Source organism: Myotis brandtii, unplaced genomic scaffold, assembly GCF_000412655.1.
Source record: "Myotis brandtii unplaced genomic scaffold, ASM41265v1 scaffold115, whole genome shotgun sequence".
In the NCBI taxonomy this organism is placed as follows: Eukaryota; Metazoa; Chordata; class Mammalia; order Chiroptera; family Vespertilionidae; genus Myotis; species Myotis brandtii.
Genome location: NW_005353967.1, coordinates 2652601 through 2670313, shown reverse-complemented (window position 1 = coordinate 2670313; position 17713 = coordinate 2652601). Strand labels below are relative to the sequence as shown.

The window sequence follows — 17713 nt, the reverse complement described above, 5'->3', positions numbered from 1 at the left end:
CCCCACACAGCCTGCTGCTCAGTCATTTGGTGGTCCCTCACTAACCCCCCTGCCAGCCTGGTCACCCCACGCAGCCTGTTCGGTCGTCCGTTCGGTTGTTTCAGATGTGACGGCCCCTGGCTCTTTATATCTCTATATATAAAAGGCTAATATGCAAAGTGTCCTCTCGGGAGTTCTACCGGGAGACTGGGAATTCGATTGCTTGCTATGACATGTGCTGACTACCAGGGGGCAGCGCGGAATGAAGGCCCCAGCCGGCAGCCAGCAGCCAGCAGCCAGGGAAGGGAGGCCCTGGCCAGCAGCGGGAAGGTCCCAATTGTCCCTGATCACCAGCCAGGCCTAGAAACCCTACCCATGCATGTATTTCGTGTACTGGGCCTCTAGTATATATATAAAGCTATATATATATAGAATCTATTCTGACAGGTGTGAGGTGATATCTCACTGTGGTTTTGATTTGCATTTCCCTGATTAGTGACGTTGCGTATCTTTTCATGTTATCTGTTGGCTGTGTATGTCTTCTTTGGAAAAATGTCTTTTCAGTTCCTTTGCCCATTTTTTAATTTGGTTGCTGTTTTTTTGTTATTCCCCGTATTGTATGAGTTCCTTGTATATTTTGGCTTTTCAGACATTAAAAATATTTACAAATATTTTTTCCCTTTTCATAGGCTGCCTTGACATTTTGTTGGTTTCCTTTGCTAAAAGCAGCTTTTTAACTTGATATAGTCCCACTTATTTTTGATTTTGCTGTTTTTGTGAGGGGATGTCAAATCCAAAAAGAAAAAAATCATTGCCAAGACCAATATCAAGAACCTTACCGTTTCCTTCTAGTTTATTTTTTTGGTGTTTTTTTTTACAAACCCTTGTGTCAAGAGCTGACTTTCAATAGATTGCAGCAGGGGAGCTGCTCTACAATGTAGGAAACCCCGACCTAGAAGCAGGTCGTCTACGAATGGTTTAGCACCAGGTTCCCCACAAATGTGAGTTGCGTGAAAGGAGAGGGGGCGGCCCCCTTTCCAGCCACACCCCGTTTCCCAGGACGAGGGGCTCTCCGCACTGGACCTGGCTATCCGAGGCCAACCGAGGCTCTAAGGCCAACGGAGACACCGCGGCGCTGCTGACTTAGAGGCGTTCAGTCATAATCCCACAGATGTTAGTTAGTTTCACCCCAGTGGCTCCTCAGCCAAGCACATACACCAAATGTCTGAACTCTAGTTTTGATATCAACCAGGTCTTACACCAAGCGTGTCAAACTCAAAGGCTAACACGGCCAAATAAACAAGGTTTAAGTTTATATGAACCACAAAAAAACAAAAGCTTCAATTTTCATAGAAACGTAGGTTTATTTCTATAGACATGCTGAATACAAAGGGCTGAAATGAGTAATTGTTAACATAAAGTAATAGAACATTTTAATAAAAATTAATATTTTTTCCTGACCATTAACTTACCAGACACTGAATAACTGCACAAATTAATAAGCGTAACGCAAATAAACCTACTTTTCTTGTTCTCTGAAAGCGAAATATTTCCTGTTGTGCACACCAAACAAGTTAGTCCAAGACTAATGACATGGCAATCGGCTGCTAAAATATTTGCTGCTAGTATTAGTGTAGAAAAATGGGTGCCTGCATGTAGGCGCGCAAAGGAAATGAATGCACAACATGATTATAGTAATCAGTCATTAGCGAATGTTGTAGTTCGTTATTAATAATTATGTATAACAGGATATTGTAAAAATTAAGTTACAAAATTTTTATTAAAACGTTTCTTACATACTGGTATATTGGCTGGGCTGCAAAAATATCCGTTGTGGGCCGCATGCTTGTCTTACACCAAAGTCTTGGCTATTTTGAGATTTTATGTATGGTGTAAGAGATTGTTTCATTCTTCTGCATGTGGCTGTCCAGTTTTCCTAGCACAATTGAAAAGGCTCTTTACCCATTGTATATTCTTGGCTTTGTTGAAAATTGGCCATATGGGCATGGATGCATTCCTGGGCTCCCTATTCTGTACTATTGATCTGTCTGTTTTGATGCCAATAGCATACTGCTTTACTATAGCTTTCCAAAAATATAGTTTGAAATCAGGAAATAGGATGCCTCTAGCTTTATTTTTCAAGGTTACTTTGGCTATTACCAGTCTGGGATTTCAAATTTTAAAATTGTTTTATCTATTTCTGTGAAAACTACCATTGGAATGTTTAAAGATATTGCATTAAATCTGTAGATCACATTGGGTAGCATTTTAACAATATTAATTCTTCCAATCTATGAGCATGGAATATCTCCCCATATATTTGTCTTCAATATCTCTCTTCCATGTCTTATAATTTTCAGTATATAGACATTTCATATAAGCTATTTAATATTAAGGAATTGTTACTATTTTAGGTGTAAAGTCAGTGAAGTTATTTTTTTTCATATATTAATATTGATTTCAGAGAGGAAGGGAGAGGGAGATAGAAACATTAATGATAAGAATCATTGATAGGCTGCCTCCTGCACGCCCCACACTGGGGATCGAGCCCGCAACCCAGGCATGTGCCCTGACCGGGAATCAAACCCTGACCTCCTGGTTCATAGGTTGATGCTCAACCACTGAGCCATGCTGGCCGGGCAGTGAGGTTATTTTTTAAAAAAAGTCATTATCTACTGCAATTTACTCTAAAATAGTACAAGTAAGTAGGATGGATGGGGAAATGAGAGGTATTAATAAAGCAAGATTGTGTTAATAAATATGACAGCTAGGTGAAAGGGACATAAAGGTTCACCACACTACTATTCTTTTTTGAAAGTTTGAAACTATCTGTCATCATCAGCCGTGTCCCAGCCCCCAGAACCCTGCCTGACACACAGCAGGAATGTAGTAAGTGATAAACTGAAATAGTCATGCAGCCTGAGTAACATCGCCTACAGGCTCTCTAACCACAGTGCCCCAAGGAGCCCATTCAGTTCTGGGCAAATTTCTCAAATTGCTACAAGTGAACCTTGATCTACCCAGATCTGTCTCACTGTAGCTGCAGCACTAATACTGCCCTCTAGAGGATAAAAGACAAACCACAGGGAAGTCCTTCAAGTTTGTTCCTTTTGCCTCATGAAGATTAAAACAAGCCATACACACATACACATTTATCATTAACTCTTTATTTTAATGTTCCAAGGATCCCAAACACCATTTAAAAACTAAAAGTGCAAAGCAGTCCATCAATAAAAGCACATAAAACCCTCATGAGTATCACAATTCACGATACAGCTTTTACTCCAACAAGGTTTATTTTATCCTTTATTACAAAGGCACAGAAGTCATCTGAGACCTCAGATATATACCTCACTGCATGTTAATGTCGCACTGCTATGATGCAACTTAACATAATTATTATAAAGCTCATAATGCAGTTTTCCAACAACTCATCAGGAGATATAGATTCTTTCTATAAATAATTAAAAGAAATACTGGACTTAGGAGCAATATAGGCATAACAAAGGGGACCTGAAAATTTCTGTAAGAGCAGTTATATTTCTTGATGGAAGTTAAGACTTTACTGTGAAACTCTACTTCCTGCAACAGGTACACTGGACCCAGCTTTGCCAAAGTAAAATGAGCAACTTCTAAGAAATTAAAAATATACTTTTTAGTAAACTCCATATGAAAGCAGTACTGAGATCATTCAGAGATGCTTCCATCATTCCGTCAGTTTCCAGTCTTTAAAAATATGTACTTTGCAGGTCAGAAGTTCTGGATTTGGTTGTAGACACCAAGGTGGAGGCCCCGCGGTCTCCTCACCGGGGCACAGTGGCCCCCTCAGCCGAGTCACTGCCTGTGCTGGTGGCGTCTGGACTGGCAGCCTGTTCTGCTCTCTGGTCGGCACTCACCTCGTCATCTTCAAGAGGTCCAGAGGTGGCTGCACTCTCGTCTGTCACAGCAGTCCCCTCTTTCCTCTTTTCTGCCAACACCTCCAGCCCCATCATCCTGAGATAATGCAGCCTTTCATTCTTGGGCACAAAAGTTCGCATTGAGGCCTTTCCCCGCCATCCACACAACACAATGGGACACTGCAGGGTATCTGGTTTCCTACAAACAAAGTGGCTTCATGTAAGTATTAAGTCTTTCATCATTGTCTCTAAAGAGGTTTAATATGCAGTCTCTCCAAAAATTATACCACTAAACCACTGGGAAGGCATTTCAGTCTGTGATCCTATGGATTTTCTCAAAGATCAGCTTCCTCCTTCATACCCTGAATATCAACACCCTCAAACTGGCCAGTTTTCCTTCACTAGCTGGGGTGCTCTGGGAAGCCACCCGAGCTGTCTGTCCCATTCCTGGAAAGGGCTGACAATCTACTCCTCCAAGCATTTGTCAGGCGCCGGTGGTTACATGAAAGCAGGGCTGGTCCCCTGTAAGCCACAGGGGACCCCCATGCCCCACCCTAGAACAGCACTGATGCTTAACAGGTAATCCAGGCACTGAACCAACGGAAGAGAAGGCAGAACACAATCTCTCTTACCTGTTCAATCTTTCCACTTATTCTGTTTAAGACAGGAATTAGGATTAGGTTTCTAAAGCACACAGAACACAAACTATGCATTTTATTATCTAAATAAAAATATGTTTGGCCTGAGCTGAACATTCTATAAAAAATATTTTCATGATGATATACAAGAATGTAGTATTTCAGTACTAAATTTTCCCTATATTGTCTTCAGGAACATTCATAAAAGGCTTCTAAGCACACCCACAGTCCCTCAACAGTAACACCAAAGCCCGATGGCAAGAATATCCTCACTTACGTAGGATCCGGCTCGTACTTCAAGACGACGCTCCCTTTGGCTGGAAGAGAAACAGACAAGCATTGGCCAAGCATCCTAGTCAGTGGACACCTCTGTTTATGTGAAAAGAGAACAAGAAATAATCTACACTCTGGGGTAGCCAGGATCTCAATGAAGGGACTTTTCTTCTAAAAACATGAAGGCATCAGCCAACTAAGCACCAAGTAGGGCCGTCAGGACAATGTGAGAGAGGACCAAGCCAGACCACCCGGGATTTAGGTGAAGCTACTCAGCAAGTCTCAGATGCAGGGAGGTGGGACTAACTACCAATTAATTCTCAAAGTTCAAGGTTAGATAACAGCTCCAACTTCCAGAAACATCATGAAACACATACAAAATATCAAAAATTATACTGCAATTATCTACAGGATTTAAAAAGTACAAATGGCTCCTTTATCCTTTAAAATAATCTCTACTCTAAATTGAGGTTATGCCTGAGGAGACAAGAGGATGCAGATTCAACACATGTGCTATGTTCTTTAGGCCTCCAGTTTTAAATGTAAAACAAACGATTATATGACCTCAATAACTGATTTGTTCAGTTTTCATCAAATTGAGCCAGAAATATTGAACACATAAAAGTTAATAAGAGGGAAGGTGAAGGGATTAAGAACCCCCCCCCCCCCCCCCAAAAAAAAACACAGCTCATAGACAGACAACAGTATGGTGATTACCACAGGGAAGGGGTATGAGGGGAGGTAGAAGAGGGTAAAGGGGCCATAAATAGTGATGGAAGGAGACTTGACTTGGGGATGATGAACACACAATACACAGATGTATAGAATTGTATACCTAAAACCTATATAATTTTATTAAGAAATATCACCCCAATAAATTCAACTAAAAATTAATAAGAGTAGAATTATTTTTATTCTTAAGTGAAAACATCACTCAAGTGATCTAAGTGGAGGTTTATGAAATATAAAATCAACAGTGTTACGAAAATCTGTTTTGGTGAGAATCTATTTCGGCTAGCTAGCAATGCCATAGCAAGACTGCATATTCTGCCCTAGCTGGTTTGGCTCGTTGGATAGAGTGTTGGCCTGCGGAGTGAAGGGTCCCAGGTTCGATTCCTGTCAAGGGCACATGCCCCTGTTGCAGGCTTGATCCCCAGTGGGGGGCGTGCAAGAGGCAGCTGATCAACGATTCTCTCTCATCACTGATGTTTCTAACTCTCCATCTTCCTTCCTCTCTGAAATCAATAAAAATATATTTTAAAAAAAGACTGCATATTCTGCTTTAATGGGATTGATAAAAATGCATTCTTTGCTTCCACACGGATACCTTTCCTGGTGGGCAGGTGACATGGAGCTCCGGCTGGTGGGCTGGCCAGGCCCTAACAACTGCACACCATCAATGGAAGCTGGGAGATGCAGGGTCTCCCAGGGTCTGGGGAAGTAGGGCAACCCTAGGGATGCCCTTGTCTCTCAATACACTGAGAGGCCAATTATGTTTCCACAAAGCCCTCTGGAAACTGACAGTCAGTAAAAGACAGTCACAATGCATTGAATATTAAGACTGAGAAAGATCCAACAAGAGGAAACACCCACAGCTATACTGTCTTTATAAGGACTAGTGAGGCCTCCATGCAAATCAAACTGCTTACCCAGGTCCTTGGCTTGGATGTATGTCTCACTGCTAAGTTTTCTAAGAAATGGATTTTCCTGGGTTAATAGAATTTTAACATCTTCCAATGATACAGTGATAATTCTTGAATTAATAAATGGATATAATGTATAGATTCCCTGTGGGGAAAAGAGAGGTCACTTTATGAATGGAAATAATCAATCACCCTCTACCTCGTAAAGTGAGCACCCACTGTCCTCAGGGCCTTTCCAAGGACTATGTTCAGGCCTCACCTGCCCGGAACCTGTAATAATCTGTAAGCAAACACCCTCCCAGAGCAGGAAACCCAACCTCAGAAAGAGCAAGAGTGAGACTCAAATGGCTGGTAGTGCCAGCCCAGCTCTGAGCCATCCAGACCTGTCGGGCTGGCTCAGAAGCTCCTATTTGTGCCCAACTGCTTCCCATTTATTCGTGGCTAGTGCTGTCCAAATCTGTTCCCCAAATTACCTCCTGTGCTAACCGGAAAGCACAATCAAACTCTTCTCCACTGCTATTTCGACACCAGACTTTTATCCCAGTATTAATAACCTATAAGTTAAAAAATATGATGAAACACACATAAATAAAAGTCAGGATAATCAATTAAAATAATCCCTTCTACCTTGAGGAGGCAGAAAGAAGGAAAAGAGAAATGAAGAACCTCTGAAGACCAGGAAACTTTGAAAATGCAAGACTATGTCAGCACATTCTATGGGCTGTCAGGAGCAACGATCCCGTCCCCCTGGCAACCCCTGTGGACACCAAGTCCTAGTCAAGGTTATGAAACTACTTTGATGTCATGGACCTCCACACAACACCTTACATACATAGGCAAAGGAAAAAACAACTTAGGAAAACAGTAAAGCAAATGAAAACTGGGAACTAAAAGTAGAAACACTCTATAGAAAATGGAAATGACACCATACCACAGGAGCAGCAGCCGACCCTCCAAACCCATGACACCTACCTCCCATGGCACAAACAGTGAGAGGGACAGTGGGGCAGAAGGGACGCAGGCCACGCAGCCTGGGCCTGCTAAGGGCTCTGGGGACCTCGGCCCATACTGGACATGGGAGAGCCAGTGCCAGGATCTGCTCCTCCCAAGGAAACCTAAGCAGGAGTCCTCAATTATGCATCAGTCCCCATCTGTGACCTGTACCTTCATCCTCTCACTGTTGTTCAGCAGCACGTTTCTCAGCTCCTTGGAAACCATGTAGAGTTGTCTTTTCTTCCCTTCTGTAGTTCGAGTCAACAAATTCATCCTTGGGAATGAAGGATCCAGAGCATAAAATTTCCTACAAATAAAGCAGAGGTGCTTATGAATGTAATTAAAAATTTAATAGGCAGTCTTTAAGCACCCTCTATTCTCCCCAACAAGACAACGTAAGTGACCACTCTGGTAAATATATACAAAAACTTAATGAATAAGGAAGAGAGAACCTAAGACTGTTATCCTAAGCATCTTTTCTCTCTGTTCTGCCTGGAGATTCCCAATTAAGGCCCTACCCAGCACCACTATTCCTCATCTCCTAAATTGGAACTGAGTAAGGCAGCCTTGGTCACTGATTTCATAACTCAACTGAGTAATTTACATTCAGGATCTGAGTCCAGAGTTCTTCCATCTCTCCACTGTCTTTACCTTTGGGCAGTCTATTTTCTCTGATTACTGCTCACTTTAAATTAAAGGGTTCAGTAAACACACCCTAAAGTTTCATCCAGCTGTAACATGCAATTAGAAAGTAAAAATATAGCTATTATACAGAGCTAGATAAAAATAAAACTATGGTTAAATATTACCAGTTATGCATTTATAACCCCACAGTAAAATTTCTTTAAAGAATTAAAAAAGGTTGAATTAATCCTTACTGGATTGGTGGAAATAATGGGTCGTCTTCAGGAATAAACACAAATGGATCTTCTTTAAATCCAAATAACTTCATTTTCTTCGATGGAGGGGGACTAAAGGAAGTGGGATGAAATCAGTCATCTGGAATCTGAAACAGCACACTCTTCCCTGCCCTCAACCCTCACCCCCAGCTCTGTGCATCACGGGGTTTTATACACATGCCTCCTCAGGCCTTAAATCTCTCCCCCCAGACAACAGACAGCAGCACCCACACCAAAAGGTCCTTAACACTGAACTGAGTACTTTGCCAGCCAAAATGTTCTCACACTGCCTGCTGAAAAACCACCACAGGAAAGGCTCTGGGATCCCAGTCAATCTACATGGCTGGGAAGACACTAGAATGTTAGGCTCAAGACAGAACCATGTTTCTTACCCACACACGCCATCTTTCTTATTTCCATTATTCTCTAAATCCTCAGTCCTTTGTATTATTTCTGCATCACCAATTCCAGTGTCCAGTTTCCTTTCCAGCTCCGAGGGGCCCACAGCTGTCTCTCCCGTGGGACCTGCAGGGCTGGACTGCACAGGGTCTCTTGGCTTCGCAGACTCCCCCTGCAGCTGTCAGAGGGAATAGTAAGTCTATTTACACTCAAATCCACTTCGCACTCCTACAAAAAATTAATAACATGGAGCTCACAAAATCGATCTTAACTATTTTCCTATAACATTTTATAGAAAATATAACATCTTGCTATTATAAACAGAACTCATGGACATTGTTTCTTTGAGGTTAAAATCACTTTACCATAACCCCACAAAAAGCACAAACAGCTGGCAGATAATGCCAGCTTGTCTTCATTTAAAATGCTGCTGGCATCCACTCTGTATAAGGCACACTGAGAGATGCAAAGGAGTCAACGCAATCCCTAAATGTAGGCAGGGTGGAAAAGACAAGTATAGGAATAATCACAATGTAGGCAAGGATAGTGATACTGTTCCAGGGCACCTGGAGAAACTTCGGTGAAAATCAGAAGAATGTACCTCCAGGGACCAAGGAAATACCTGTTGAATAATTACTGTCTGAACGGGGGCAAAGCTATAAATGTGGTTTTGAGAAGGAGCAAAATGTTTTACTTATGTTAAATGTTCATATACTTTTTATATAAAGTCTTAAATGAAAAATTATTTAAAACTACATGTCCTTTCTAATAAAGTCCCAAGATTGGTAAAAGTAGTAATTCCTAGTCCCTATGAAGTGAGCTTACAAATTAGACACCTAAGCACAGAAAAGTTCCCCAATTCACAAAGCTGTAAAGTGGACTAGCTGGTGAGATTCTAAAGCTATTAACATTATACAACACTGCCTCCCAGAGAATAATTTAAATGTAGAAAAAGGCAAAAAACAAAACCACCACCCTGAAACCGCTTGGCAAGGCCAGCAGTGGCCCACATCCTTTCTATCCCCACCTCCGCTTCCTGAAATGCTGCCTCTTTTTCAGAGCCCATCTCTAATGCCCTTTTCTCCAGGAAGCTTTCTCTGCTCCATCCCAGCGATCTAATTTCGCCCTCCCCGGAATACCAGCAGCACTGTGCCAGTGCGGCTTTCCCTGACTCAAACTCTGGATTAATGTCTACACGTCTTCACTTCCACTAGATCCCAGCATCCTGAATACGAAGAATCTCAGAAAGGCCTCAGTAGCACAGACAACTAAAATATATTTACACAACAAAATAAGTAAGAAACTAATATGATAGAAAAGTGGAGAATATTTAAATGACCCTAAGTTGTTCTAAAAAGTGTGATGCCACAGCAGAGGAGGCAGACTAACAAAAACTTCAAAACCCATTTACATTGGTGATTATAAAACAAAATGTCAACAAATCCAAGTGAATCTAAAGTATGTTTATGTGAACAGACCTTCAACCTGTGTGTGGTACAGTAGTCACCAGCCATGTGCTGTCTGACCCCTGCAGAGGTGACTAGTGTAAAGGTGCATCTTAGAGTGTAATATCTATACTTTTTTTAGAAACTTAGTATAAAAGCATATAAAATACCTCATTAATAATTTATTTTGATTATATGAAAATAGCATCTTAAATATACCGGGGTAAACAAAAAAATTTTTAATTTCACTTTTCTTGGGAAAAGAGGCTGCAAGAAAACCAAAACTACACATGTGGCTGGGGCTCCATTGCTGTTAGCAGTGCTTTGATCGGCCAGCTCTTCTCCCAACCAGGGAGTTAGGGACCGATTAGAGTTAAGACCACCACACAGAGACCTTCACTTTCTAAGGGAAACGCTCTCTAGCCTAACACCAATGCCATGGTGACTGCCCAAAAGTGCCAGTTCCAATCCTGGGCCAGTTTGAGGCTGTATACTCCTATATTAATCTGGATTAGCCATACCCCAGGAAACTGTTTACTAACAAAATAATGTCAAGCTGACATGTTAAATCACAACTTTGTGTCAAGTCTCGAAAAGCAGTCCTTTCTCAGCCACTCTGCTTCACAGTCACCCTTACAATGACCTAGGAGGCAGTTTAGATCCGTTGCTACAGGTCAGGGCCAATCCATTCCTTTTTAGCTAGGCCTGGACAAACTGTAATTATTCACAGCCAAGGTGAAGACAGGCTTGAGATTAGCAGAGTTCCATCAAACTGAAATGGGCTAAACGGAACCAACCTACAGTAGGGAATTAGAGTTCAGAGCCAGTTTGGGGGTAGGGTGGGGTGATACTCTGATTTTGAGCCACAGAGCAGTCTTTACATGTTTTCAATTTTTATTGAAGAATTAGATTTAAGTCCTGGCTAGTGTGGCTCAGTTGGTTGGGGGACGTCCTGTGCACTGAAAGGTTTGCTGATTCAATTCCTAGTCAGGCCACATGCCTGGGTTGCAGGCTCAATCCCCAGTGGGGGGACATACAGGAGACAGCCTGCCTCTCTCTCTCTCTCTCTCTCTCTCTCTCTCTCCCTTAAAAAAAAAAAAATCAGTAAAAGAATCTTAAAAATATTTAGATTTAAGGTGCAGAAGAAATGCATTTCCCAAAGTCTGCCTTTTCCACTTACATATCCATTATAAGAAATTACTTTTTGTTTGGAAAACTCAACATTTAAATGAATCCCTCCACACACCATCAGGACCAGCCACCCTCCACCCCCCAAAACACATTCCAACTGACCCCTGTCAGCTCCTGCCTTGAATGCACAAAGAGATCACATGGTATGCTGTGGTATTTTGGAAGACATTTACCTTTGGTGGACGTTTATTCCATGGCATTGAAGACTTTTTCACTAATACTGCCACAAAGAACCCTCCAGTATTTTGATGATGTGGTAATATTCTAAGACTAAAAAAAAAACCAAAACACAATTCTCACTTTTTAACTGATCCAAAATACATTCTTTTAGTATTAAATATTAAGACAAGTACTACAAAGATGACCTGTGATAGTGAAGTCATGTCTTAATATTCACACAGCCCTCACTCAAATGGCCAATGTGTAATATGCAGAAAATTAATGCAGTATCTAATGTATTACCATTAGGTTCTAACTACCTTCATTACTCACAAAGGTTCAATGCCAGCAGCTAACCGGTATGGAGTTCTCACGTGCTGAAAAGTTTACATACCTGAGGCCAGCCATAGGCGCAGCCCAGGCCTCGAAGGAATGCCGGAGGGCCCAACCTCCCCAATGTCCCCAAACTCTGAGAGCCCCACAAACTCACCACCGCTCTAGATGCATCGCCTGCAACTTCTCTGGGTCCTTTGGTGGGAACATGGTCGGCCGAATCTGGGTATGTCTGCTGTGAGGAACCTCATCCCACTCTGCAAACCACTGCCCATCTTTCGTCATTACCTGCAAAACAAGAGGGCAAGATTCTAAATCACTAGCACTCCCTAATAAAGAGGGGCCAGTGTACATGCTCTCAAAAATGATAAATGGTGATTTTCATTTCTCTCTAAAGCTAGGAAGGCTATTTGCAAAGATAAAAATGAGATAAATAGCCCGGGCCTGTTTTTCTCAGTGGTTAGAATGTCAACCTGCGCACTGAAGGATCTCGGGTTCAATTCCCGGTCAAGGGCAAGTTTCTGGGATGCAGGTTTGATCCTTGCCCCTAGGTGTGCATGCATCAGGCAACCAATCAATGTCTCTCTCATATTAACGTTTCTCTCTCTCCTTATTTCTCCCTCCCTTCCACTTTCTCTAAAGATCAATGGAAAAAATATCCTATCCTTGGGTGAAGATTTAAAAAAAAAGGAAATGATTTTTTATTCCATAAAACAGGACAATTATTTTACAAAGCATTTTCCATGTGGAATTTAAAAAAGAAAAAACACAAGGCTCATATTGTTTCGTTTAAAGCTGAAAAATGAATTCTTGCATATTACAAACAAAGCTTAAATCTCAGCCAATAAAAGAAAGCAAAGCTGTACTTATAGAGATGAAAATAAACAAAGCTGATGTCTAATTAGGAGAATGAGGCAGAAAAACTCTTCCATTGCCGGAGAAAAATATTTGTATAATCATACTATTTATTTATGTATAATTTTGAAATTGATTCTAAAAAGCATAACCAAAGCTATTATTCAAATTACCCAAAGGTGGATGCTTAGAACTTTCAGGACTTTGGATAGGTTGTACCTGCTCTGTTGAGCCGGAGTCCTCACAGAAACATTACCTTCCATTGTGTGAGTCCAGGCATCCACTTCAGTCCTGGCAATTCAGAAGACACATCAGCAAGCTCCAAAGCACCTATGTATCAAAAAGTAAAATAAAATAAATTTTTTCCACACGACGCCCAGTGAATGAGATGCAGATCACATACTGCATGATTCTCTATTTAGAAAATGTCTGGGTGGGGCAAAACTGACCGAACGTACATTCGTGGTTCCTAATGGGAACAGGGTGTGACTGCAAATGGACAGGAGGGCTCTGCTTGGGGTGACGGGAATGAACTACTAGTAAAATCTGACTGTGGTGAGGGCTATGCAAAAATGTAGTAAATTTACTAAAAATCATAGAATTGTACAGCTGAAACCAGTGAGTGTTATGCTATGTCAATTAGAGCTCAATAAAGCTCTTGAACTAGGGAAGAGCTGCAGGACGCATCCAAGGCTGGCTGATTCCATGGCCAAAATCACCTTAAAGGCATCACCAGGCTAGAATCCAGCTAAGGGTCCACTCCTGGTTTTTAGACCATGGCAGTCAGATGATTTGGGTCTCTCCTTCGTGCCTTTATGGCTAACAAACATCTCAGAACCAAAAAAGTAACATTTTAAAGTGAACTGTGGCAATTTTTAAACATTCAGTTTTAGGTCCAAATTAAGTTTTCTAAAACTGCCCATCAGGACAACAGTCTAATTTTAAAAACACCATGTCTACAGTAGCAGTATTACCAGAAGCTGTGAGATGGGGCAGGAAACCTTTCACATGAACTACCCCACTCACAGGCCACAGACATTGATTTGACGGCCTCACAGAAGAGGAAACACCAACAAAGCCTCACATAAGCTATGAAAACTCAGATAATAATTACATACAACAAAGCAAAAGAATGCCCAACGGGCATCTAGCAGTGAGACACCTTTGACCAAAACATTGTATTGACTTCCACTAGTACATCTGAACAATCTCACTTTAAAAAGTGAATACTAATAGTGGAGGTTTCCAGAAACTGGTTTCTTCAAACACTGTCCACTGCTCAGTATGTCCTCCTGCCAGCATTTGGGTCAGAAGCTGCCAATGCTGGCTCAGTGTTTGTAGACTGAATGTTCTATGGACTGCCCTTCCTCCAGCTAAGTCTCTGAGTACTTTCAGGTGGGCATCACACCCTGTCCAGTCACAGCAATTGCCAAGTACAAAGCTCAGCAAAGGTCTATATGCTCCCATGAAGCCATGTCTACACAGGACGCCTGTCACTGAGGACTGAAAAGAAGAGTCTACAAGCCTGAAACAACCACATGTTTAATGGTGGCTGTGAGAGCAAGATCTAGACTGGAAACCCATCTGCCTAATCACTGAGTAGGATGCCCAGTTCAACTATTCTATATATATAAAAGCCTAAGCGACTGGCAGACCATTCAACCGGTAGCAATGACATGCACTGATCACCAGTGGGCAGATGCTCAATGCAGGAACTGCCAAGCTGCGGTGACTTGACAGCTGCGGTTCTCAGTGACACACCCGGAACCAGAGAGGAGGGAGCCCAATTCTGGGGTGTGTCACACGAGAACCGCCCTCTCACAATCCGGAACTCTCGGGAGATGTCAGAGAGCTGGTTTTGGCCCAATCCCCACAGGCCAGGCTGAGGGACCCCAGCGGTGCATGATTCCGTGCACTGGGCATCTAGTTCACTATAAAATTACATCACCCACAGTCTTTCTCTTCATATGCCTTCTGAGATAAAGCACCAACAAAACTGTGGAGATTATGACCATGTAAAAAAACATCACTCAGATATCACTCTTTCTATAGACCAACATAAGTACAGCAAAAACAAAATACAGTAAATGCAGGCCGAAGGACAAGAGGGCTCACTACACGAAGATCAACCAGCCACTGAAAACTTAACTGGAAGCCCAGACTGTTGTAGATACCACCACAGGAAATGCACTCTTGTCTTAACTTACTTCACAAAAATGCATGTAGTAAATTTGATAGCATTCTATTCTGGAATGAAATTTGCAATTTCCTTCTATTTGAAATTTCTCATTATTTGCTTTAAGAAGAATATGACAAGAAAGGTTATCATTTTATTGAAAACATAAAAGGAGAAATAATATTTTACATCAAAATGTTATAGAAATTGCTGTTTCAGAACATTTCATAAAACAGTGCTATAAGACCTCACACCCATTAGAACAGATACTATCAAAAACACAGAAAACAACAAGTGCTGGCGAGGATATAGACAAGAACCCTGTGTACTGCTGGTGGACTTGTAAAATGGTGCAGTCACTATGGAAAACAGTATGGGGGTGGGTCCTGAAACAGAATTATCACGACCCAGTAATTCCACTTCTGGGTATTACACCCCAAAAAACCGAAAGCAGAGCCTCAAAGTTATTGTCCACCATGGTCATAGCAGCATTATAATGAAGAAGCAACACAAGTGTCCATGGATGGTATACATACAATGCAATATCATTCAGCTGGAAAAAAGGAAGGAAATTGACACATGCTACAACACAGACAAACCTTGAGGGTAGTATGCTAAGTAGGCAAGTCACAAAAAGACAAATACTGTATGATTCCACTCATGAGATACCTAGTCTGTTCCAACTCAGAGACAGAGAGACTACAACAATGGGGAGAGGATAATGGGGAGTTGTTTAATGAATTCAGAATTTCATTTTTATAAGAGGAAGAACTCTGGAAACTGGCTACACCACAATATGAATGTACTTAACACTACTGAACTGTATACTTAAATACAGTTAAAATGCCCCAGGAAAAGGACTACAGAAGTATATAGTATAGCAGCAATTTTCAACCTTTTTCATCTCATGGTACACATAAAGTAATTACGAAAATTCTGCGGCACACGGACTGAAAATCGCTGCACTATAGCAATAGTTTTGAAAAGTCTATACTTCTATTAATACAGCGTGCTTACCTTCACTTTTTTCTAGTAAAGATGCTATGACTGCTTCATCTTCAATGGGGTTCAGTGAACATGTAGAATACACCATCCTGCCACCTTCCACTAGCTGTTCAGCACCCCGTGTAGCAATCCGCAGCTGTAAGCTAAGGGTTAGATATACTAAGTCACCAAGACCAAACACAGCCGACAGCACATTCTTTATGGGCACCCTTTATGTCACGTATTTATTATAAGTTTTTATGACAGACTTACAATAAAATACAAAGTACTATAAGTAAAATAAATAACTTCAATTTAAGAAAAAAACCCTTAAATTCTAAGTGAATTTATTGTCCCCACGGAGTTTGACCGAGAGACTGATCGCTTGCTATGATGTGCTCTGACCACTATGGGGCAACGTGGAATGAAGGAAGGCCCCAGCTGGCAGCTGGGCAAGGGAGACGCAGGGCAGCAGCCTGCAGCTGGGGAATATTGGCCCTCATCACAGGCCAGGCCTAGGGACCCTACCTGTGCACAGATTTGGTGCGCCAGGACTCCAGTGTAAATATAAAAAAGCACCTATTTACATAAACACTGGTTTGTGGACTTTCCCCAGCATGTTGACAAGCAAAGCATCAAGTGATTAATGACTAAATTCAACATATTAGATCAATTTCACTATTAAAAAGCCTCCATAGTTGTACAAATACTTGATTTTTCTTTCTATGAACAACTTGTAGCCTTCAGTACATTCTAATTTTAACGCCTGTTTCATAAAACAGTGGTATTTATTTAACAGAGAAACAAAATCTGGTGTTGAAGTTATTAATGATGAACATTCCTTAACATACTTAGACCATCCACTGTTGTACATTTAAGTTAAGAATGTATAATTTTAATATTAAATGAAGAAAAAATCAAAACTGTTCAAAACAGGAACTTAAAAAATCCGTAGGCACAGAAAACTGTAATACACTAGACATGACAGAAGTTATTTTTAAGGTATGCGATTCTTTTCCCTTTTAAGAATTCTCAAAAAAATTTTTAGGGACAATAAATATCTGAGATAAAAATATTAAACAAAATAATTAAACACAAAAAGAATAGAAAACAGGAAAACAACTGGTAAGACAGTAAGTAAATAGTCATTTCATTTAAAAAAATTTGAAATGTTATAAAAAATTCTTATAAAATGCGTTTTTAATAAATGTGTACAATCCTTAGTTTACTACTCTTAAAGATTTTAAAAGCAACTATTTCTGATATACAAGCAAATTCCCATGGAGTGAGTTACATCAATAACACTCTGATGCTTACTTGGGGTCAAAGATCTGGATGCCCAATTAGGTGAGTCAACAATAAATTTTGACCAGCTGATTTGTCAAACAATGCTGCCAGCTATAAAGTTTACTTACCCATGCAGCTGCAAGCTATTTAAGGTGGTCCACTTTTTCCAGACGTCAATGTTTTTTCTCATTGTGCCATCTCCACTGGAAAGATATTTAAGAACTTAAAACTCGCTACAGGTAGATGATTAGAGTTTAACAAATATGTTACATTCAAGCTAAATTATAAAACAGGCATTATCTACACTAATAAAAGAGAAACATGGTAATTGGCGTACGACCGCTACCCTTCCCATTGGCTAATCAGCATATCCTTATGCAAATTAACTGTCAGCCAAGATGGCGGCCAGCAGCCAGGCAGCTGGAAGCGAACATGAGGCTTCCTTGCTTCAGTGACTGCAGACTCCAACGTTGCCGGCCTCTGAGTTGCAACTCTAAGCAACAATGTACTATGTTGCAAATAAGAAGCTAAACAAAACCCTAGAAACCAGCTTTCAGCCTGCC

General features: G+C 41.1%; 1 protein-coding gene across 1 annotated transcript in view; it reads right to left on the bottom strand.

The window, feature by feature from the left end:
- Positions 1-3126: 3126 nt before the first annotated feature.
- The window catches only part of NSUN2 (NOP2/Sun RNA methyltransferase family, member 2), a 30971-nt gene continuing 16384 nt past the window's right edge, over positions 3127-17713 (bottom strand). The window contains exons 9-20 of the mRNA XM_005858118.2: positions 17279-17353; positions 15897-16027; positions 12960-13033; positions 12006-12136; positions 11530-11626; positions 8714-8898; positions 8301-8393; positions 7594-7729; positions 6903-6983; positions 6436-6574; positions 4791-4830; positions 3127-4074 (exon numbers count right to left, since the gene is read on the bottom strand). Of these exons, the coding sequence (XP_005858180.1) occupies positions 3783-4074; positions 4791-4830; positions 6436-6574; positions 6903-6983; positions 7594-7729; positions 8301-8393; positions 8714-8898; positions 11530-11626; positions 12006-12136; positions 12960-13033; positions 15897-16027; positions 17279-17353 (1474 nt within the window). The 3' untranslated portion in view covers positions 3127-3782. The remainder of the gene's footprint in view (positions 4075-4790; positions 4831-6435; positions 6575-6902; positions 6984-7593; positions 7730-8300; positions 8394-8713; positions 8899-11529; positions 11627-12005; positions 12137-12959; positions 13034-15896; positions 16028-17278; positions 17354-17713) is intronic.